The following is a 24,876-nucleotide window of genomic DNA, read 5'->3' on the forward strand; positions in this document are numbered from 1 at the left end:
TTTGGGGGGGCAGGGGGTTAACACTTTTGCATGCCCTAGCTATATATCCATGTCACATTCTCATTACGGGCTGAGCCCCCCTAAAGGTCTGATCCTAGAATCGCCCCGGTTAGACAAAAACAAACACCAAATGTTTGCTTTTGAATTACTTAAATCTATGTCCCTTTCTATGTCATATAGATTTTTATACATTTGTATACAGTCTACATTTCTGTAATAAAGGAAATCAGTCAGGGTTTGTACTCTTGGTTAGAAGCTTTTTATTGGTTACAATAACTCATGGCAACATATCAGTATCACCAAGCCACTGTACAAATACAAAAAAAAGGTCTGGTGTGAAAAAAGACTATAAAAATTATTCCATAACAAGTGATTATAATTCCACACAAAAAGCACTGTAAGAGAATTATCATGGCACCAAGTCCCTGGTTTTTACTGGCTTAAAACATAAAACAATAAATAAAATCAAAACAAAATATCAGAACAGTAGGTTGTAGAGTCAAAGGGCAGTGCATTATTTTGTGATGGTGCTGTGGTGGTGATCGTGTGACATAATCAATTCAAGTGGTGGGTTGTCATTGAATCAGAAACTTTCAATTTCTCATATCCAGATATTAAATTGAGGGTTGTGCAAATGCAGAAATACGGCCAAACATGGTGCAGCAGTAACACATTTTCACATCTGCTCTATGAAGTTAGACGTTGGCACTGTGGGTGACTGACCAATCGCAACTCACGTTGATCGCCAAAAAACGTACATAGCAGTCCAACGATTCAAAGAAGTCACAGATCTTGGTAGTTTGGTAACAATGTCGGGCAATACTGTAAATGAAAAAAAAGCTGATTTGACAGATCCATATTGGTTGTATAGTTAAGAGAACAAACTGGATGAGAATACAATATTGTGAAATTAAATGAAGTCCAGCACCTTTTGGATTAATGTGTGAACTGCACAGGCATGTAGAAGTGTTACTATTCCAGGTTCAGCTGCTAATACTGCTGAATTACACACAGAGCGAGGAAATGGCTGCTGCTGAATATCACTGTCAGTAATACACACAATCCCCTTTTTCAGCTGTTAAGGGCTTTGGTGTATTTTTATTTTTCACAGCTCATAATGTCATGAAAGAACAGGGTGGGTTTATTGGAATAGTTTGACATTTTGGGGAATACTCTTGAGGAGAGTTAGGAAAGATACCACTTTCATGTCTGTCTGTTACCAAATAACTTAAAAGGCTATAGCTAACTGCTGGCTAGCTTAGCATAATGACTGGAAACAAGAGAAACGGCTAGCCTGGCTCTGTCCAGCAGTAACGATGTCTGCCTATCATCATCTATCAACACTGACTAATTAACACATCTCATTTTTTTAATATGTACAAAAACTGAAGTTCAACGGTGTAGGTATGTGCCTGGCCAGTTGCTAGGCAAGCTGCGGAGATTCAACAAAGTTACTGCTATCAGCCAAAACAATAGTTTGGTGAATTGTCGGGTTTTTGTTTAACAAATAAGATATAACATGTTAACTAGTGAGTTTCAGACAGAGCTAGGCTAGCCGTTTCCCCCGGTTTTCTTTCTTTGTGCTAAGCTAACAGGCTGCTGGTTGTTGCCTAATTTTTAAACGCCAGAAAGCAAACATTTCCCAAAAAATATCAACCTATCCCTTTAAATACATTTTCTCATCTTAATCTGGGAACACATAAGCGTCTGATGTCCACTGACTTTGGGACAACCCCCCCCATCTTCAGATATAAGTGGTTGGGTATAAAATCAGATACTGATGTGACTTGAATTGATGGATATGGAGAAGGCTGGCACTTGAGTAGTGAGCAAACATGTTTTGTTTTTTTGTCACATTGACTAGTTTTCAGTTCACAGCTCAGGGTCTGTGGATAACATTGGCACAAATGAGAAAGTAACACTTAAATCTATACGTTATCCACATACATCAGCAAATCCCCCCCCACACACACACACCCCTCAACACTGATATGCAATACATATCACATCCTACACACCGCAAAGATATTCTCAGGCTAAAAACTATAACTAATCTTTAACATTCTCTCAAAATGAATTAATTAATGCAAAGCCAGGTAGAAGCAGCTAAAACACTTCAAAACAAAAAAAAGTCACTAGAATCACGGTATGCCAAAGAGGGGTTTCATTGATAGCTGATTGAACCTAAATAAATACTACAAACTGTACGGTAGTAGTAGAAAGTAGAACTGTATAAAAAGTGATGTAAAACACTTGTTTTAAGCAGCAGTATGGAGCTGCATGTGGTCGCAGTGGTTTTCTGTAAGCATGCTTTTTAGTGTTCACTAGTATCAGAATGTGCTTCTATTGGGAAAAGAAATAATTAGCAATCTCTCTTACTGATCAGTGTCTAAAAAGGAATAGTAAGAGGAAAACATTACTGTAGTCGATGCTAGTATTACCTTCTATTATGAATGGTATCGTAAGGCAGAATGGAGACACAATAATGCCACATCTCACAGGAGCACAAACCCTCCTTTATCCAGCCCAGGTGGGTCAAATGTTTATATTCAGAGATAGGCACCTTAGACAGCTGATGGATAGGTCCAACTCACATACATTATGTGTATTTTATTTTATTAAGCCTTTATTGGAACCAAAATAATAGAAGATGTTTGATGAGAAAATACTCAAAATCAGAGATAGCACTTCTATGGGTAAATAAGTCACATGTGCTCAATGGTTTACATTTGTACTACAGTTTGTGAGTGCATGTCTAGCTTTCTACTAAGTGTACATTTCTGTCTACCAAGTGTACTTTCTTCACAAGCAATATTCAGTTCGATACATGTTTTTGGTGAGGAAATAAAAATGTTAAACCCTTAAAAGAAAAAACTTATTTACAGGCTTGTGGTGGCACTGGTGTTATTTAGGAGTGGCTAACATGATTTTAATTCCATGCAGTCACTCAGTTCATACCTTGATGACAAAAAGATCTGTTGATCCTTTGCTTAAAAAAAAAAAAAAAAAAAAAAAAAAGATTAAAATGACATACAAACTTTCCTTTTTCCTTTCTCTGCATCTTTCCTCTAGTCCTCAGAGGCCGCAGACAGAGTCACTGCTGTCCTTTATGGTCCTTTAAATATCGCCACATAACGACTGAGCTCTCTACCATGTGTCCATACAGGCCTCAGCACCACCAACGGCTTCTGCTTGGGGAGAACAAGTCTCTCTTTGCGATGCCTTTTCTCCATCAGTGTCATTTGTACGGGCAACTTGAGATGCTCGTATCAACTCTTAGGAAAAGCGTAGATTCTATAGGCCACATACGATATTATGATGCAAAACCTCTATTTAGGACTATTTTGGGGTTGTCAATCCTACCACACAGCTGTTGATTTGCATGGAATGGATGTGGTCTTCAGATGTGGATTCAGCATCCAGTGATTTGAAACCACAATCCATGTGAGTAGAGGCCAAGGCAGGGTCTCCAGTTAGATAAAATGATCTATCTCAAGCCTAAAATTCACCGGTTTCTACTTTGGAGCTGAAGCTGAATCCAGACTAAAATCCCCAAAACACCACTTGTTGGTGTTTCGCATTGTGGCGTTTCCTTCCACATGAAAAGACTGGTGAGGAATGCCAGGCGCTGTGTTGGTAAAAAAAAAAATTTAACTGTCATCATTCACATGAATTTGTAGAAACAGGATGCATGAGGCCCACTGCTTGTAATTATAATACACATACAAATGAGGAACGCGAGTTTATTTGGGACAAATTATATTTTTGCTAATTATTTTGTTTACTTGCTAAATCCTCTTTTGTTGCTGGATGAATGAGTGAATGAAAGGAGACTTTTTCGGTTAAACTATGATACGTTGCGGTGTCTAAATTGTCTGACACTACATCTGGTACTCATACAGGATACAATAAGTGTTTCTGGCATCATGTTGTATGTTGTAATGTGAATATGTACAGTTGAAATAAAACATAAAAACCCCCAAATCATAAAAATAACTCAAGTGTGGGAAATAAACTACAAAAATATATACATACACATTATATATGCATATATGATGCATATATACACACATAATGCTATACATATATACTGTCTTTTTATATACATTTACATATTACACACTGACGCTCATCTTGTTTGTTGTTAGTCACGGTAACAGATGTTCTTTATCTAAAAGAGAATTGGTATAAGGGCGAAATCTTCTATTTTTTTTCCTTCAGTTTTTCATTACTCATCTCTTTTTTATTTTTGATTGGGACAACTCTACTGAAAGGTTATTTTTGTTTCTGTGCAATAGCTGGGTGAAAAAAAAAAAAACGTCACTTGAAAAGGTAGAAAGAGTTGGTACTTTCTCACAGGGGGGCAGGTCGCCAGCAGAGAGGAGAACTGGGGGTGAGTTGAGAGGATTTCGGCTGACACAGCGAGCACCCCTCAGGTCCAGCCCAGCAGATGAGTTGGGATATGTGGGGTGGGGTTGCGAAGGAGGAAGTTGGCGGGCAGAGATTGAGATTAGTTCCAGATCCGGAGGAAACTGTCCCAGGAGCCGGTGGCCACAGCCATGCCGTCTTCTGTCACCCCTAAGCAGCTCACTCTGTTGTCGTGGCCCGCTAGCACACCTGGAGGTCAAAGAAAATAAACCAGATTCAAAAAGGTTGATCACTACTACTACTACACAACCCAAAGTCAAAAGCCTTTCAAACATAACATCAATTAATTACTTAGAAATGACTGTAAAGTCTTCAGCTTTGTAACATAAGCAGTTAAACAGTCCGTGTTCACACTAGTACTCGATTCAATTTCAACTTGCTACTCATTTGTCTGTTAATATCTTTTTTTAGGATGAAACTTATGCCTGATATTAGAGGTGAATTCATTGGTTGAGTAATCGATTTACAGAAAAATTACTGCCAACTATTTTGATAATTCTTTATTAATATAATCATTTTTCAGGCACAAATGCCAAAAATTTCACTTCCTAAAGTGTCAGAATTTGCAGCATTTGCTGGTCACTGTACAAGAAAACAAGACAGTCGGATCATCGGTCATCTACAATTGAAAAAATAAATAAAAATTACATTAAGACTTCAGACGCCATTTACCTGCACGCTCGCCTTTCAGCGTATCCCAGACATTGCAGTTGAAGTCATCATAGCCGGCCAGGAGCAGCCGGCCACTCTTGGAGAAAGACACAGAGGTGATGCCGCAGATGATGTTGTCGTGGCTGTACATCATCAGCTCCTGGTCGGCACGCAGGTCAAACAGCCTGCAGGTGGCATCATCTGAGCCTGTGCCAAAGGCATTCCCGTTGGGGAAAAACTGCAAGAGCAAAGAAAAAAAATCAAGCAGAGGTCAGGCAAGTGTTGTTAAATCATCATACGTGTTTTTTTAGGCAGAGGGCTGGCGCCTTTGGGGAGAGGTTTTCTTTAAAGAGGCTCCTTGTTTTCTTGTTTTTACCACAATAAAAAGTTCATACAGCAATTAAAGTCTGGCATGTTAGAGCAACGAAACAAAACACAAAAGATAATTTGTTTGTGGGTAATTTAACTTTTCCAAGATATTGCTGCATCCACCCAACATAGTAGTATTTTATTAGTGGCTAATAAAATGAGATAACATTTTAATTCTAACTTTTTTTTTTAAGATTAGTCTTTGGGCATTTTCGGGCCTTTATTTTGATAGGACAGCTGAAGACGAGAAAGGGGAGAGAGAGAGGGGGAATCGCATGCAGCAAAGGGCCGCAGGTCGGAGTCGAACCCAGGCCCGCTACGTCAAGGAGTAAACCTCTAAATATGGGCGCCCGCTCTACCACCTGAGCTATCCGGGCGCCCAAAATTCTAACTTTATACTTTGCAAAGGAAAAATATATGAAAGATGTCCCGATGACTCCAGATCACACCATTTTTTTGTTTACAAAAACAGTCTCAAGTTCCCCGCTGGACAAGGAAAACTACACTTAGTGACGCCTCTTGCCTAGTTACTCTTTGATTTTCTTCTCGTGTTTAACTCAGATGTCGGCTCCAGGGAATAACCTAAGCCTGTAAGCGTGGTTAAAACAGATGACGTAGGTTGCTTTCACACCTACCTTGTTTGGTCCGTTTCAAACTAACCCTGACGTTATAAATTTGGTGTTGCGGATATTCTGTCCAATAAACAAGCGACCGGCCTCTAGGCTGTCTGGCAGTGCGTCTGTGGCGCAGGAGCTGTTTTATCAAAGGCTGCGATCGCTACAAGCTGATGTAAATGATCGGAGTAAAGTAATCTGGGTAAATGCGAGCGAGCGAGCGAGAGAGAGACTGTGTGTGTGTGTGTGAGGTTTCAGTACTCACGGTGACGGCGTTGATATCGGACACGTGGCCAGTGAAGGATTGCCTGCACATGCCATCACGGATGTCCCACAGCTTGGAGGTGGCATCACAGGCTCCTGACACAAAGGTCTTGTAGTCCGGGCTTAGAGACAAACTCATCACATCCCCTGTGTGGCCGGTGAAGGCGGTGGCCTGCTGGCCTGTCTCTATGTCCCACAATGCACTGCAAGAAAGGAGGTAGCGTTTAGGTATGATTGTCCCGAGACAATAAATGCTGTAATAATAACACATTATCTAAGACATACTAGCTCCTATATTAACTGAATTTTATGATTTATGTGAATTATTACAATTTTAGTGCCGTTATTGAAGGGCTTTTTTCCATATGCATCTTTATACACCTTTGTAGAATTATAACCCTGTATGACTGACAGAGTCTGCCGTGGGTATCTACTTTCACGTACTAGACTAGTGTTTTTGTAAAATCCACACAAAAGGGCATTCCACAACAGCAACATGAGGGTAAGATAGGGAGAATAAGAGGATGGATATTGGGGAGAAACTTTTTGACATCTTTATATAATGTGGTGGAGCATCTACAATCTACTGCGTACCATGGAGACCGGAATATTTCTATAACGTAAAGAGCTTTAAATTATTTAAACTGTGCAGATAGGAGCAGAGGGTGGTTGCTCACCAGGTGGTGTCTCCAGAGCTGGTCAGTATCTGGTTGTCATCCAAGAAACGACAGCAGGACAAGTAACCTGGAGGTAAACAGAGGTTCAACATCAGACACGGAGAGCTCTGCCCTGCCTTGTCAGTACACCTGGGCAAGGCACTTTACTCTTGAACTACTCACATGGTGGCCTACCACAACTGAATTTTGACTGCTATGCTAATCCTTCTTCACAATGTTGTCTACGTAAGTTTTAACCAGGGGTGAGATCTTTTTTCTGTAACCTGTGGCCCTTCCCACTCGTATAGATTGTGCTTAGGTAGCTGAGCCCACCCTTCATCCACATCCTGTGATTTGAAATTTTTTTAAAAGTTGCGAAATGGGCATGTTCATCCAGCACTGTAGCCATGTAGTAGAAAACAACTAATTAAATGTACTGTAAGTACTGATCTAGCTAAGGTTAAATTAACACTTCAAGGGGATGTGTGTGCCAGGAGACATACTGTAAATAAGCCCGTGAAAACGTGACATCCAGTGGAAAATAACAACAGCATTGTTTGACTCATTGAACCAGCCAGTCTATACATATCTAAAATCTAAAACTACAGTAAGGAAATATACAGTATGTGTGTCACAGGTATTGAACAAATCAGGTATGCTGGAGTGCTGCCTTCAGGTTGGGATATGATAAATAAGTAACAGTTAAAAGTTAGTTAACATAATAGAAATAAGAAATATGCTCAGAGTTACTGGTTCTGTTGAGTCAGGAAACGGCTCATTTTATTAGTATTATTTTTTGACTGGCCTACCTGTGTGTCCGGGTAGCTCTCGGGTGACACGCACGTTGCCCTCACGGGTCTTCAGGCTGTATATGGAGCAGATGTTGTCCAGGCCACCGCAGGCCACATAGTTCCCAGAGGGGGCGTAGGCGCAGGTCATCACCCAGGAAGAGCGCAGCGGGATGGCATGCATCTGAGGACCAGGAGATTATTATTAAATACAATAAAAAGGAAGTAATGTTCAGCTTTAAGGTCAATTTATGTGCTTCAATCCAAAATGCTGTGTGATACAATTAAGTCATCAGCTGACAAAATTCTGCCACTTCCTCTTTACTTCACTACTTCATTATAAAAAATTTGCTTCTCAATAAGGAGAGATAATTGGGTCATTTGGATGGTGGCCTGTCGCAGTTCCCAACATATTTACAACAGTATTGTGTTTAAGAGAGCCAGTGCATAAATGACAGTCTGTACTCTAAAAGGAACATCTGGACAGTTGATATCAGCTTGTCTAACCAGACGAGAGTCAGCGAAGTCTGACGAGAGCAGCACATTGCTGATGGCAGAAAACTTCTAAATGTACTGTAACTCGGATGGAATTTAATGCAACTGTATTTGTACATATTATGCATTCTATTATTGATTTTGAATAATCTCACCTTATTTGTTGTGTAGCTGTCCCAGATGATTAGCTTTCCATCTTGCGAGGCACTGACCAGTAACCTAGAAACATGTTAAGAACAGCAGCATCACACACTGGTCACACATAAAACACATAATCTTGGGGGGGAAAAAAACACTATCTAAAATACATGCAACCTGGATTATTAAAAGCAATGAGAGCCAGCAGCCACCTAACAGAGTACTGTGCTACACTGTCTGAATAAGTCTAAGGTGCTCTGTCAAAAAGCATTCAGCGTGAGCTCCCTACTCTTCTCTGCCAGTCCCCATTTCCCTCCTTCTTCCCCTCTTCTTCCCCCTCCTGGTGGAAGTCTCCTCATCCAGGGAAGTCTCTTTTAATGTCCCACGCCATGTAATATTCATTACCCCAGTTATGTAAAAGTCCCTACTGTCGGGTGGGAGGTGGAAGCCTGAAGGGTTGAGAAAGCACTAGAAAGAAGCTGGGGTGGGGCACATAGACGGTTAACATTAAATGGACAGAGCACGTGGGACGTCACCCATTGGTTTGTGGAGATCTGCCATGAGTCGTCGAGTTTGACGTTAGGGGCGCAGCCATCTTGGTTGCGGAAGTGACGATTTTAGACGAGAGGGAGGAGTGAGGGAGGAGCCATAGACTGTTGGGCGGTATCTGACTGTGACGTCAGCTGAGAGTTGGCAACGCTGCTTACACTCTACGTTACTTTACACACTATCACTGGCAATCTGGATGCAACTGCTGCTGAAAGCTAGCCTACATAATTCAAGGTAAGATTTAGCTTCGCTAGGTTTTAAGTTCACGGATAAGCTTTGCTAAACCTCTGTCATGATTGACAGGCCGCAAACTGTCAATCACATCATAGCCACGCCCTAAAACACCCCCTGCTTTATCGTCGATTATAAAATCAACGAGACCATAATTAAAAAAATGAACATCATTCTGTATTGCAGAAGATCTAAAACTAGCGATTGAGAATATAAACTCGTTGTGAAAAGGTTTACTGAGGTAATAAATCAAGTGAGAAGTGGGTCACTTTTTCATTGACTTCTACAGAAACCGACCTTCTTTTGAAACCGCAAGTGTCGCCCCCTGCTGGAATTCAGATAAAATGCAGGTTTAAGGCACTTCCGCATTTGCAGCACTTTGCCAAACCGGATGCTTTGTCCATTAATATTTACAGTCAGTGGTGGGGCAGCAAGAAGGGACAGCCAAAAAGGGAATGCAGAGAAGATGATGAAATAGAAACAGTCAGTATAGAGTGAGACTTATAGGTGGTGCAGATGCAGAAACAGCTGGAACCCCTACCTCCCTTCCTAACTGGGCGTTTCCCTCTCTCCAAGGACAGGAAGTGGTTTGACGGTGCTATGCTACAATCAAGTGGAGAGCCATCACGCTTAAATGTCAGTGGCTGTATACAAAATAAACACTGGCCTCCTGCAGGGTCACCCAGAAGGTGCTAGGCGCACACACACACACACACACACACATAACAGAATTATCACGTTTAAACAGCCTATGCATCATCAGTTGCAGTAGGTTTTACTGAAACTAATTTGCTTAAAAAGAACAGTTTGCAGAACAGGTCAAATCTACAAATTTGACCAGAGAAACAGAACTACTTTTTTGCTACACCGTCTTCCAGTTAATTTTGTATGGATAAAGCCAGTGCACTGCATGCATACTGTAGGGAAAATAAAATTGCATAATTGCAGGAATTCCATTTAAAAAAGCAGTTTGTAGGTTGTGCAGTCCAATCTGGACTCACTGATAAATTGTGAATCATCACATTTGAAAAACTTTTAAAATCTAAAAAAAAAGGTTTAAATCTTACAAACTGCATCTTTAAGGAAATATTAAATAAGCTGTGGTGGCTGCCTGTCTCTCGGTGCCCAACTAATATCATTACTGTGCTCATAGTGAGGGCGTAAAACAGTGCTAGCACTCAGACAAATGTACAGTAGTAGCAGAGGTGGCAGTAGTGACAGTCAATTATGGTGGTATTAGTCATATTAGTAGAATAATAAGTAGTAGTGGTAGTAGTGGTAGTAGTACTGATAGTAGTATAGCCCCACACCTGGGACTGCCGTCACTGCCCCAGTGCATTGCATTGGGAGACAGGTGGACAGAAAGAAAGATAAATAGTGACACAGACATATTATACACAGAAATATTAATAACAATTGAAAATTCCTACATTCTAAGGTAATTGTACCTGTGTATATTTGCAGTGAGAGTTGAAATTTGGTTTCAATTTTATGCTACATTGCATAGCCTAGATATCGACTGTCAAGTTGGTGGTATTACTTAGGAAGTACTAATTATGTAAGAATTGAATCAGTTAAGTCAACTTTCCAAGACCAAGATTGAGCCGATGCCAGACTGGTGATTTTATTGTAAAATTCCCACTAAAGGTGTGTCCATGTTTGCCTGAAATGGAAACTTGCAAACTTTCAGCTCTTGGCTGCACTTTATTGCCCATCCCTAACATACTGTAGATTAGGGAATCATTTTTTCGCAATATCAACTGGCGCAATGCATACAATCGCAAACGCATTGCGAAAAGCTGTGACACATCGCGAAAGACACAAGAAAATATCAGAAAACTGCACTTTAAAATGTAATGTCATTCTTTTTTAGTGGTGCCTTTTACATTCAATTCACTGTTTGAAGAATGTTGGAAATTATTTCCTTTCATTTGTTCTATATTCAACAAGCAATATGTTGTATTTCATACTGAAAGCAGCAGAAATGCAGAACTGAGTACTTTAATATCCATTAATTTATCGCAAGTAATATCGTTATCGCGATATTCAACAACATTATCGTAAATTAGACTCATGTCGTGCAGCCCTACTGTAGATCTTGACAGTTATAGCTGTAGTGTTAACAGTCACCATACTGTCACTGGCAGTCTAGAAACTCAACAGTCTTAGCGCAGACCGAAATTAACACAGGCTTCAAAGGTCGTACAATTCTAATAAAATCAGCTAAAATGAACTATTATGTAATATTATTTTGGTTCAGTGTGTTCAGTGATTAAAATAATCTTTTGAATGGAAACAACCAAGCAAGCAACCTAAAGCAGCTGAAAATGACACCATATAACCAGCAGAAGAAACAACAAACCTACATCAACCACTGCATCAAAAATTATATATTATGCTGAACAACATTTAAAACAAGTTGACGATGGACTGAGGGTGTACAACTGCATTTTGTCATCTATAAGGCCTAACAAAACTTTCCAGAAATGGGGGGGGGGGGAGAGTTAGATATCATCTTAAAAGTACAGATTGTTTGTTTTTTACAGATAAAGCCGCCCACAAAAAACCCACAATAAAAACAGAAATCCGACCAGGAAGACAAAAAACCCCAGTGGTATAAAAAGGTACATTTCCTTTCCTGGTCTTGGCTCATAATTGTGTTGTGTGTAGAATAACTACACTACCTGGAGTCGCTTCCCCAGTGCATTGCATAGATCTTGGCCAGGTGGCCCCTGAGAGTGCGTCGCGTCCGCATCTGTATCCGGCCCACTGAGTCCAGACCAGCTGTGATCTGCCAAAACACAGGAGGGACAGGGACGGAGACACATACACACATACACACACACACACACACACACACACACCCTTATATTGGTGTATAATGTCTGGAGTATTTATATGGAATCAGTGACAACTTATGTTTGTAAATACTAACAGGCTGGGGAATTTCTAATGTCTATTTTGACCTTGATTAGCTACTGACTTACACTGAAGGCAGTGCGTAGATTTGTGTTGCAACTTTCGAAGGTATTCAAAAGTGAGATTGTCTTATCTAGCTTCTGACCAGGGGTCTCATTTATAAAACTGTGCGTAGGATCCTTACTATAAGTGTACGTACGCCCAAAAGCCCAAAATGGCGTACGCCGAAAAAAAAAAAGAGTCAGATTTATAAAACCGTGTGTACGCACACCTGTAAGCAATGTTCGCTTTATAAATCACAGATTACCTACAAGCGTGCGTACGTGGATCAGCCCCTTATCCCGCCCTGTACACGCCCATTTTTAACCATAAATAGTCAATGCAAAGCACCTCGTGAATGCTGATCAGTGTATGAATGACACTGGCAGTTGTTACACCGTATCATGACGACTGGCAGAGAATAAGCAAAAAAATGTCTCAGACGTTCAGGAATTGCTGCAAATTGAATTATAATGTCGGCCTGTTCTTGCACAGTGTATGGATCCCTGATTTATAGACTACATATAATAATAATAATAATAATACGTCCAAAACGTAACTTTTAATGTCTTGAACATTCCCTTCTTTTGCAAAATATGATAAATTGTGACCATGAAAATGTGTACAACTGCACAGGAAAATACACCGCTAATTATTTACACAATTTTGAAATTTTGAAATGTAGAAAAAAAGTCTTACCTGTGACAGAGTGGAGTCACTGCAGGCTTTCCTGGCATCCTGCAACACAACAAAAACCTCAATCATGCTGACCAGCGACAAATTATAGCTTATTTAGTCACTGCACAGCTACATGTAACGCACAAGATTACTGCACGGACAAACAAATAATGAAACAAAAGACTAAAAACCTACGTTAAATAAGTGTCCAAACATGTGCTGTACATTATTGCTATTTACAGAAAGTGAAAATCTCAGTGATCACAGAATAATCAAACAACTTGACATTTATAGATCACATGCACACAAAATGTTGCTGTACCCGGATCTGATTGCGTAGCTGCTCGGCTTCCTGCCGCAACTGTTCCAGCTCGCTCATTGTCTCTCTGTGATGTGTTCAGGCCACACTCCGCTCCAAATACTGACTGGGCTGGGAAAACACACACACACACACACACACTCACACACTCACACACACTCACACACTCACACACACACACTCACACACACTCACACACTCACACACACTCACACCCAGACACGCTTTACCAGCTGACACCTGCAAGACAAAGACAGAAATACTATGTGTTCAACAGGCAGAAGGAGAGTGAAGAATGGGAAGACTTCCATCAGACAAATATAGGTATCCTGTATGGGTTCAGACCAAAGAATGATGCTGCAAAGGGTGGGGTTGGGTGGAGGCCTGGAGGGTGGCCTGCCTCTTCAAACACCCCCAGTCTGGTTCAAAAGGCCATCTGAGCCAGGCTCTGACCTTTCCTGACGACTTAATCAGCCTTTTGTATTGTTGCATTTCGCTGTTTGATCTCCCCACCCGAAGAGCCCCGAAAGTACGTGTGTGTGTATTGTGAGCAGATTAGGATGGTTTATTAGACATTATATCCAAAAGAGAACATGTGTGCATATATTCATCTATGGGTGTATGTAGCTACATTATGTGAGCATTTATTTAAACGTGTGTCTAGGTTAGGTATGTCAGATCTGTTTAAAACGTGCACAAACGTGTGTGTGTGTGTGTGTGTGTGTGTGTGTGTGTTTCCACTTCCTTTACCTTGGGGAGCCTGAATGTGGGTCACAAAGCACTTAGACACTCCTCAGAAATGTTTGGACTGCGAACCCCCCCCCCCCACACACACACACACACCTCATTTTCCAGGCTGTCCAGAAGTCTAACCTCAGAGATAAAATTTTCAGTTCCATTTTCTATAATTCAACAATTACACCAAGTCCAACCCTTCCTCTCCACAGAGAAATCATGTTTATGTAAAAAGGAGGTTGTTTGTGCTTTATCTTCATTTTTGCAGAGGCTTTAAAACCATTGGGGCCCAGTTACTTTTTTATTTACCAAGAAAGAAAAACCCATCATTTTACAAATAGCTATTAAGTACGTAAGACAATGGTTTGATGTCCATGCTGCTACGATTGCCTTTTAAGATACTCTGAATGTGTGAAAAGCTACTCTTTGATTCTCGGTTCACTTGGTTTTGGCCATTGTGCCTCTGCTCTGCAAACACAAGAGAGGATGCTTTGGACTGCTTATCGAGGACTCTTGTCTTAGCCAAGGAGTTCTTTGACAGTAATGAGGCATCAGGGGCAGCAGGACTTGCAATACTTTCAGCTGCCCGGGAGTGACGTCACTGCCGCCTCCCGCTGACGCAACCCCCTCTAAAGAGAGGCTCTCAGCGTCAGCTCACCTGTGATGTGGTGCTGCTCTATGACTGCTATGATCCATTATACTGTATGCCTCTGAAATTTGCCACGTCACACAAAGCACCTTGTAGACTACCAAAACACCCGTTATGACCTTCTACACTTGGCTAAATATTTTTAATCAATGTGTTCAGCCTTAGGCTTGTGTCGTGAAAGGCAACGGAGCACACAAGAGAGATGAGGTAGAAAATAACGCAGTTATGTCAGAAGATGACGCTGAAAAACATGATGTGTTGGGGTGCATTGCCATCCGTTTAAATAAAACTGACAGCTCTGATTTTAGGCATGCAATGGCAGTGATTTGCAGGAGTGCCTCATAAATTATCTCGTTCACGTGGATAATAAATATTAGTAATATAGAAACCAAAACAGTCCACTCATTACTGCTGTAATAACTAACCACATAACTGCCAAAACATGTCATACTGATAAATGCCTATCAAAAGCCTACTAAAGGACTAAATTAAGTTTAAATGTAACAATTTATAGTTGTAAAACTCAGTGAGCAGTGAGTCTTTTCTCCAGATGTGTGACTGGAGTCATGCAGCTAATCAGCCAGGCCAATGCAGGCCCAGAGCATGGCACAGGATCAGGGGTGACAAAGGCAGAGCTGTGTGTTGGCGCTGCCTATTGTGTAGAATAAGGCTGCCAGCTACAGTAGATAGTGCTGCTTGGCAGAGGTGCCTCATTTCAGTGCCACTTAAATGCCTGTGCTGTTCTCTGGTGCTCCGAGACAAACTTGGAGGCAACAGAAGCATCACTGCACATGACGCTAGTTAACACTACACTTGGCAGCATGTAACGTTAGTTAAAAAGGTATGCAGCTTTAAGCAGAGCTGAAATTATTAGTCAATTAGTCAACTGACACCAAATTAATCAACTATTAATTAATTGGAACTATTTTGGTAATTGAGTGATCATAAAAGTCCTTTTGTAAACAAAATGCCAGAACTTTGAGAAATTGTATATACATGTAATCATTGTTTTTACATCTGGTTCAGCTGACAATATGTTATGAGCTGCTGTTAATATAATTGCATTAAAAAAAAAAAAAAAACGGTAAAAATTATCACATTTGCATGCAACCTTTCAATTTCATACTACTTGGGGAGAAAAAGAGACACAGAGAGATCTCCTTAACTTCTCCATAGTAAGGTTATTGTCAGTCACAAGTCACTATAGTCTCTGGTTCTCATAATGAAGCTTGGTCACAACATATTTGTTACAGGGGACACTGTCGCTTTAGTGTGTGCCCCTGCTGACTCAGCGATAGTTCATGTTCAGCAGGAAACGTATAACCAAAGGACAGTAAAGGCTTTAAGTCCATAAGAGTTTCACTTTGTCAAAACCGGAGAAGATTGGAATCATAACGCTCATGAACAAAGACTGGTGAATAGAGCAGCAGGAGGTGCAGGCAATGCAGCTGCACCCAGAGCCACAGGGGCCCAACAACATGAAATGGTCAGGAAGTTAAGGAATTAACATTATGAACAGCCAGGTCTAATCAAATTATTGCGATAGTCCACTGTGAGCCATTAATACCAGTGTTTCCAGTAAGATTTTAAATATTTATCATAATCAAAATCACATTGGACACAAGTTTTTCCAATGCAAAATTGTAAGCCTTTGAATTAGTTACAATGAACAGAACATTTCAAAAAAATGTATGCATTTTTTGTACATATTCAGACATTTTGATCCCTTACAACACTTGAAAATTGACTTGAAAATGTGGTTTAGACTTAGTCTGTTCTTAAATGTTACGATGTGTTTAATTTGTTTTACATGTACAACCTAAAGGTTCAAGTCCAACCAATATTTAGCTCCTTCCTTTTTCCTTTTCTTAAACTAAGAGCAACTTTTATTCAGTACTTCATCACTTAATGCATTTTAATTTATGAAACATACCTCTGGAGGATACTGAATATGCTCAGATATTCATTAGATGATCAAGTTTTGATTTTGTTAAATATTTGACAAAAAAAAATAACCCTACACCTACGGCTGATCTCACCGTCACAGTTCCTATCTGAGAGACAATTTCAGGAGACATGAGTGTCTGTACAGGATTGGCAGGAAATGCATTACAGCTTGGTGTGTGAAAGTGAAAACTGGATGCAACAGGCCAGCTCCACCAGATTTAAACTTGTTCAGGTAAACCACTGACTATTCCAAACATCTGGAGAATGGAGGATGCCCTGGTGAGATTCCAGTGAGAGGCTACATGTCTTTCTCCTCGTCAGCTTATACATGCTCATTGATTTTGCTTATTATTACACAGAAGTGACAGGAACACAGTGAAATCCATGTGTAATGACTACAGTATATGACCTACTTTTAATCATAGGTTTTCACCCCACCTACACCAGACAGCTACAGAATTACACATCATGTCGTCACACATCATTCCTAATCGAAACTACAAGAACCCAATTAGACAGAAACTGTTTTGTCCAAACAGGCCCTAAGTGACATCCATAATCTGCAGTAAACCATGACCCTTTTACGGGAAAGTTTGAGGTCTCCTGCTTGTGTATTACGGGTCCATTATAAAAACTGCCGGCTGTTATTTTGTTGTTACCCCAGGTTAGTTTCTTGGAGGTGTGGTATAGGTTTGGTAACATACAGGTGTACAAATAGGAATATGTATAGCTTGAAGATGCAGTACATTAGGGCTGGGTGGTATGGTTGAATCTGTGTATAATATCAACATGTGGCAAACGTATGCAAAGTCACATGAAATATTCAGTTCATGTTTAACGCAATAAGCTGTGTTCCACTTTTTGGCTCTCAATACATGTAAAACAAAAACTATAGGAACTCAATTGAGGTTTTCAGTTACAATTTATTTAGAATCATTGATTTTGAGAACAGAATTTTACGATCCATGATCATATCGTCGCGATACAATTCAAATAAAAGTCCATAAATTATTATATTGATATACTAATTATTGCATCCCCGTCCCTATGAGCCACCCACACAGTTTTATTATTGTGAGGACGGTATATCTTTCATTTTCCAGGTTACTGTTACATGTTTTTAGTGTTGGCTCTTCTTTTCTGTAGGACTCCATTTAACTATTGTTTTCATTATCAATTCATCTGAATATTTGTTTTTCTTTTAATGGACTACTGATTTAGTCTAAAAAACAGAAAATAGTGAAATATGCTTGTCACACTTTCACAAAACCTAAAGTGATGTCTTCACACTGCTCGTTTTGCCCATGTAGCCTATTTCATTTACAATGATAAAAGACTGCGAAAAGTGACAAATACTCACATTTGAGAGGCTGAAACCACAGTTTGGGTTATTTGAGCTTGATAATTGACGATTAAGCAATTATAAAAATGTAAATAAATCGTATCAATTAATTTTCTGTTGATCAATGAATCGATTAATGGTTGAGCTTTACCTGGCTTTAAAGTCTGTATTACAGTTAAATGACATAACTATTTGACTATTCTAAATCGACAGTGTATGGTATCTGCTTGCTCATCACACCCACTTCATTTATATTTACCATGATATATTTTAAGTCAATCACCATGCTATCCACCTTTGATTTTAATTAAACAGGCCATTGTGGGAAAGCACTATGCCAAAAACTACCATAGGTAGCCTATGTACTAACCAGCCGCAAATAATCTTCAGATTGATGACATGCATGATTCAAAACTAACTTCATACTGTATATCAGAAATCAACAACAACCCACCTGGCCTGATTTATTATGCTGACAGTCAACAGCCAAGACAGGAAGCTATCTCAGCTACATCATATGTAGATGGACTGTAACGTTAGGTGAAATTAACATGTAGGCTATTAACCGTCTTTACGAAGTTATCGGAGTCGTGATACATTTCTCATACAAGCAACAAATTGCATGAGCCTCGCGCAACGTCACGCTACCAGTTGCCGCTCGGATGAAGGCGGACTGGCATGTATATTTAATGGAAAAGAAAAGGAAAAGCTACGCAGGGTGTCGTGCAACCACAAATGAGAAAGCTCATATGTACGAAATGCGAACAGATGAATATGTGCCCACTAGTGAAAGGTTTTGCCCCTATAGTTCCGCGTGAGAGTCGTTTGACAGCCTGTAAAGGCCGCGTTTGCATTGCAGTGAATTTCCAGCTTTGCTTAACTGTTAAGAGGAAGAAGAAAAAAAAAGCATTGAAGCAATAGTAGCCTGGGTGTCAAGAGCTACACTGCTGCTCACAGCACAGACAACAGTTCAAGCTCACGGGCATTTTTGCATCTCTCAACATAAAACAAACTACACCCGCCGTGGGCAAAGCAGGAAATAGCCTAAAAGCCTCCAACATATCAAGACAAGACTAACGTTAACGTTACACGTCCTTACCTGAAATGGGCTTTTTTTTTGGCTCTGTCCGTCCTTCCAATCAGAGTCACACCGATCCGTTTTCACACGACAACCATGGTCCCAGCTGTGAAAGAAATCGCAAAGGCAGACGTGTTAATTTTGAGACAATTTAATCGGTTTAAAGGGTGCAAAAGGGAGCGCGACTCTGGTCGGATTAGACTAAAATTTTCACCAAGCAAGCTAATCACCACACCCATGAAAGTGGGAACATGGCAACAACCTACGCTGAGGGGTGCACGGTGGTGAATAGATCGATCATTTTTAATTTCTAACCAATATAACACGTTATACAATACCAGTCCCTAATTAACTCGTATTATATTTAAATCAGCACTCCAAAACCATCGGTAATAACATTTCTCTTAGCTTGGGAAAATGTCTTAAATAGGTTGTGTAACCTACGGATAAAATGGTACCGTCCGTCAGCCCACTCAACAAAAAGGAACCGAATGGGATACAGGAAACAAATTTTAGACCTATAAAGCCTGTGGTAGTAGCAGCATAGGGTGGTAGTAGTAGTATAGGGTGGTAGTAGTAGTATAGGGTGGTAGTAGTATTAGTAGTAGTAGTAGTAGTAGTAGTAGTAGTAGTAGTAGTAGTAGTGATTCAGATGGACATCACCTCAGGTTTGCAAAGACACCTTTTGGTTCCAAAAAAATCCACTTTATGATTTGGTCAAATGCCAATATATAAAACCAGGACAGTCGTAAATCTGCTGTATATGTTAAAGTTGGAGGTGAGGAGAGTACAATATTCTTTAGTTTAATGTGTGAATGTTATCAATTACCTATTGTGACTTTTCTTTGTGACCTGTGAGCACTATTATAAAGTTACGTTTTCTTTTTCTGTTTATTTTGCATATCAAAGTACAACATACTTCAGTCAAGCTACAGTAGGTTATATAGGTGCAGCAATAGATAAAAAAATCTAAGGTGGTAATATTGCAGCTATTCAAAGATAACTGTCAGCCTATATGAGACTGTAATTAGCAAAAGATATAGTAGGCTAAGTCTGCATGTAGCCATATCCTTTGGATGGTTAAACTATTAGTCAATTGACAGAAAATGAATCAGCAACAATTTTGACAATTGATAGTTTCATTCATTTATCAAACAAAAATGACAAACATGTTCTGATTCCAGCTTCTCAAATATGAGGATTATCCTGCTTTTCTCTGTTTTATGTAGGCCTAATTGTAAATTATGTTTGGGCTTTAGACAGTCATTTAAAGACGTCACCTTGGACTCTGTGAAATTGTGAAGGGCATTTTCACTATTTTCATTATATAAATAAAAAAAAATAATTGTTAGTGGTGGCCCTAAAATGCACAGAAAAAATATGGAGGCAGCTGTGCCAAGTCTAACCCCAGCACACCACGGTTGGCCTGCAGTGGGCTCATTGAAAAGGATCTCTCTCCATTAGGACAGGATGCATTTTTAATGGGGCCAATGAAAGCGAGCAGTAGGATAGGCTTTTCCATATCTCTGCACGAGCCACAATCAATGGAGGAAAGATGAAAGTTGCCCAGCCCTTGGTTTCCTTTCGGAGTGGCATGGGGTCAGATTAAGTCTAATTGAATTCACACACACAGCAGTAGTTTAGGTGTGTCAGACCAATTTCCCCCTAAATACATTAGGAGGATTAGGATTTGCATGATAGCAGAAACATGTTGTCGTTGGTTTGTCATTAGTGTTGCCACCAAAATGTAATTAATAAAATATAATACATTATTAAATACAGCAATATACAGTTTGTTTTACTCGTGTTTCTGGACAGTTGTTCTCAAAACGAGAAATACTTTATCAATTCCTTCATACTAGCTTACAATTCACTGCATTTGGCAGAATATCCTCACATACAATTTAGCGAAGTGTGATGTACATACCAAATCATAACCACAAATCTTCCCCTATATCAGAGACAAAATAGTCCTTTCATCCTCACAATAATCATGACATCTGAGCGAGTTTTCCTGTTCTTGTTAAATGTATATAGCATGATGAACGATGATACACAAACAGGTTTTTGCCTTAACTTGTTTTAAAGATGACACAATCTTGGGTCAGCCCGGGTCTGGCGTGTAACATCTGAAGTTGCTCAACAAATGTATTAATGAATACTCAATGGAAGATATAAATCATGCAAACACAATTGAACTCTACTCATACTGTACATTATGTTTCATTAAAACATTATTATTATATTATATTATTACCATAACATTTTGTAGCTTTTTTGGACCACAGATTGATTCACAAGGACAGAAAAAAAACTAAGAAGGAGTCAACCTTCTCTGCTCTCTGCCTCTAGTGAGTGAAAATACTGAATTCATTAGCCAGCTGAGAAACCGAGTCAAGGTGTCCAAAAGCACATCCTTGGCCAATCAGGTCCCTTGGCCCATTGCTTGGCAACCAAAAGGAGAGGGAGGGTGCACATTGACACTGTAAAAATAGCACATCAATAGCCTGGTGTGTGGAAAAAAAGGAAAGACACACATGTTGGTGAGGCTATAAATAGCCCTCCTGGAGCCTGGAACAGGTATCGTGTACAGTATCTATAACTGTATTGTTGCCCACGAATAAGACGTTTTTGCATCAATGCAAATTCAGCATGGGTTGCGCAGTAAAGTACAGCAGCAGTCAGGCAGCTGAATGAAATAATTTGAATGTGAGGGAGGTTTTAGGGTTTATGTATTCCCTCAGTACTGTGTAAAGAAGGCTCAAAACTAACCACAGGTTGGCATTTGGAGACAGCATTTTTATTCTACTGTTTGCATCTGATGTTTCTGCAGTCTGGATGTTTTGCATACATGCAAAATCTACTATAATAATCAATAATGTGCACTTACAAGTTTGCATGCCAGAGGGGATTTAGGGTCAAATGTCTTACATGACTGACTTGGTTGATGTATGATCTTTTCATGTTATCTCATAATTACATCCGCATATTGTTCAGAGGCATCACAACAGGCGGAGTGCTTTATCTGTTCTTTAATTACTATCTTAACGCTACAATGTCACATTGTTAAAATTGTTCGTACACGTGTCCTTTGTGTAACGGAAGAGTAGAGCAAAACGTGGCCAAAAATAGATCTATCACATCAATTCAGTTTCACAGGACTGCTCAAAAATGAGCCCAATACGTGGGTGATCAAATCAAGTGGAGATAATGGGATGTCAGTCTGAAGCAGCTTCTCAATGTCTATTTTTATCTGCGTTCCCATTTTTTGGCCACATGTGGCAACACGCCCAACGACCCCCATGTAATACTTCCACTGTATCAGAGGCAATTAAAAGGTGTAGCGACAGTAGAACCTTAAAAGGCTTTAATAGGGCCTTCTTATCCACCAGACATCTCCCGGGGAGGCTGTCCGTTGCCAGGGTAACCCTCACAAATGGCAACTGACGTCAAGAAGGTAGGAGAAATACCAGGGAGAGCCAGAGCTGCTATGCATAATGGATTATTGAAAAAAGGGCTCTCTTGAAGAGTGCAAAGTGACTTAAAATATGCGTGCCTTGCTGGGCTCGCCACCACCACTCCATCTCTCTCTCTCTCTCTCTCTCTCTCTCTCTCTCTCTCTGATGAGGAAAATAGATGTTGACAGTTTCAGGATTTAACTTGCTGACTGGCACGGCTTGGTGCCAGTCAGCAAGTAAAGCTTGACTGGCACAATGGAAATTATCCATTTTTAGTTAAACACGCTGATAAACTATATCTTTAAAGAACACATTGCTTTTTTTTTTATCTTCCCCAGATTGGCTAGATGTGAACACACTTCAGATGTTATGCTAGTCTCCAAAAAGCAAAACCTTTCTCTACTGTAAATCATAATGTATGGCTACCTGCACTGCATCTAAACTAAAGAAAGAGATCTGGCACATCAGCTATAACCATCCCCAGCAGATCCTTAGTTGGTCACGCAACAAGGATCCACAGTGACATTCACGTGTAGCTTTTCAGAAGAGATCACTTCAGATCGTGTGTAAGTCCAGTGCGTTACTAGTAGTTTACTCGGCCTCTGTGTCAGGTTCTTGTCTAATCTCAGTGCTGTTGTTGGCCCATGAGAGACTGTCACGCCGGCAGCTTGGTGAAGAGCCCTCATCCTTTCTGTGATAATGCCTCTCATGTTGTGTTGGAGTCACACTATCAGGACACAGATTGTAGAGTCAGGCTTTCTGATGGCAAAGCACTGTTGCTATTCAAATGAATACAGCAGAACAGAAGCATGTATGCGATAGAGAATTGACATGATGTCCATTTTGGGGTAGAGGTGGGAAATGTGAACAAAATTACAATCATAATATCACAGCAATAGTTTAATATCAATATGCTAGAACTTTAGATGTTCATATCATGTCTATACTGGTTTGTCTCACTCAGAAAATAGAAAAAAATAGATTATTGCCCACTAAGACGGAATGGTCTTAATGTGCTCATGCACTAGAATCCGCACAAAAACATATATAACAGATTGAACAATAAGTGTTAACATTCAATCACAGGTCAGAATCTTTTGAGAGTAAAAATATCCTGGGCTGCTTTCATAAATAAGAATATATTTCTTATTGACATGCATGTTATATATAATATTAATGTGTGTATATATAGTATGTGGAAAAGGTAAATGCAATATCTAATATTAAAAAAGACTATCCTGTTCCTGAAAATGTTCTAAAGATGCAACATCAGAAATGTTTCCTGTCATTTTGTATTATAAATTGCTACAAATACAAAAGCACCTGTTACATGTGAAAAATGTACATAAAAGAGTTAATTAAAACCAGAATGAGTAGGCCAGAAGTGTATAGCTTTTTGTTTCAGGGAGAAGCTGCAGAGGAAATGTGCAAAGAGAAGAAGTGAGAGTGTTTCAGTCCAGGGGAATCCCAGATACTTCTGTAAATAGAGGGTGCAACAAGCAACATAAAGCATGAACTAACATGCTTCGAGTTTCCAAAGAAGTGAATCACACAAGGCATGTATGGGAAAAATAAAGGAAGTGAGGAACAACCCTGATGTGCTAATGGCACACTATTCAAATGCCTCCCGTTATAGCTGCAACGTTATGATACCAGATGATCATTAATTTATTACCATGAGCCCACAATAATATTGACTTGACATTTGGATTCAGAACATGAGATAATGTTTTACCTCCCAGTTGCCTGAAAAGCAAGCAGAACCTTTGATGCCAGAGCTACAGATTGGTTTGACAAGCTCACAACCAAAATACCCCAGTCACCAGTGTTTCCTCTCTTACCATAGTTCAGCAGGGGTGGCTTGACTGTTAGTTTGGGCTCCACACCCATCTCTGTTTTAACTGATATGATGCGCCGAGAGCAGATTTCAGATCTTCTTTTGATGTTTTGTTAGAATACAAATATATTTCCAAACTGTAGGAATGTATTCTTTACATGGACATTTGACCAAATATACAGTTATTTTAATTTCAGATTTTCCCTAGCAGCTATTTTGCTGGGGCAGTGAATCTTAGATGAATGAATCAAGAGGAAACACCAGACAATATGCACACTAATGCACACCAAAACCTCAAAATGTAGTCAAATAATTAAAGCTTTTCTACCTTTGCAGATGAGTAGCAGAGGAAGTTTTCTGCATATGTCCTAAATGGCATTGATTGTGAGTCGTACAGAGCGCTGTCGTTTCAGTTCTTCCTTTCAGCTGTGAGTGTAGATGCTGCTAGGAGCAGCAGTAAATGCAGAGAGAGAGGGAGAATGAGGTAGAGAGCTGCTGAGTGGGAGGGTGAGCATATGGGTGGCATGGAGGATGTGAGATGGAGTAGTATTTCTATTAAAGTGACAGAGTTACAGAAATCCTCTGTTTCTGGAAAACATGTTGTAATGCTGAGTTCCAGGACAGGTTCATTACTCATTATGTCATTTTGATCTTATCAAAAACTTCTACAGTTCATAGTACAGTGAAGTTTA

General features: G+C 39.9%; 1 protein-coding gene across 1 annotated transcript; it reads right to left on the reverse strand.

The window, feature by feature from the left end:
• Positions 1-243: 243 nt before the first annotated feature.
• Positions 244-24,616, reverse strand: LOC144523372 (guanine nucleotide-binding protein subunit beta-4). The gene is made up of 11 exons (XM_078258889.1): positions 24,513-24,616; positions 18,911-18,995; positions 13,142-13,378; positions 12,841-12,879; positions 11,868-11,974; positions 8,421-8,484; positions 7,792-7,954; positions 7,004-7,070; positions 6,328-6,529; positions 5,101-5,317; positions 244-4,617 (listed from the first exon to the last, which is right to left on the reverse strand). Exons 3-11 carry the CDS (start codon positions 13,196-13,198, stop codon positions 4,511-4,513), a joined length of 1,023 nt encoding a protein of 340 aa, XP_078115015.1. The 5' UTR covers positions 13,199-13,378; positions 18,911-18,995; positions 24,513-24,616; the 3' UTR covers positions 244-4,510.
• Positions 24,617-24,876: the final 260 nt, after the last annotated feature.

Source organism: Sander vitreus, chromosome 9 (assembly GCF_031162955.1).
Source record: "Sander vitreus isolate 19-12246 chromosome 9, sanVit1, whole genome shotgun sequence".
In the NCBI taxonomy this organism is placed as follows: domain Eukaryota; kingdom Metazoa; phylum Chordata; class Actinopteri; order Perciformes; family Percidae; genus Sander; species Sander vitreus.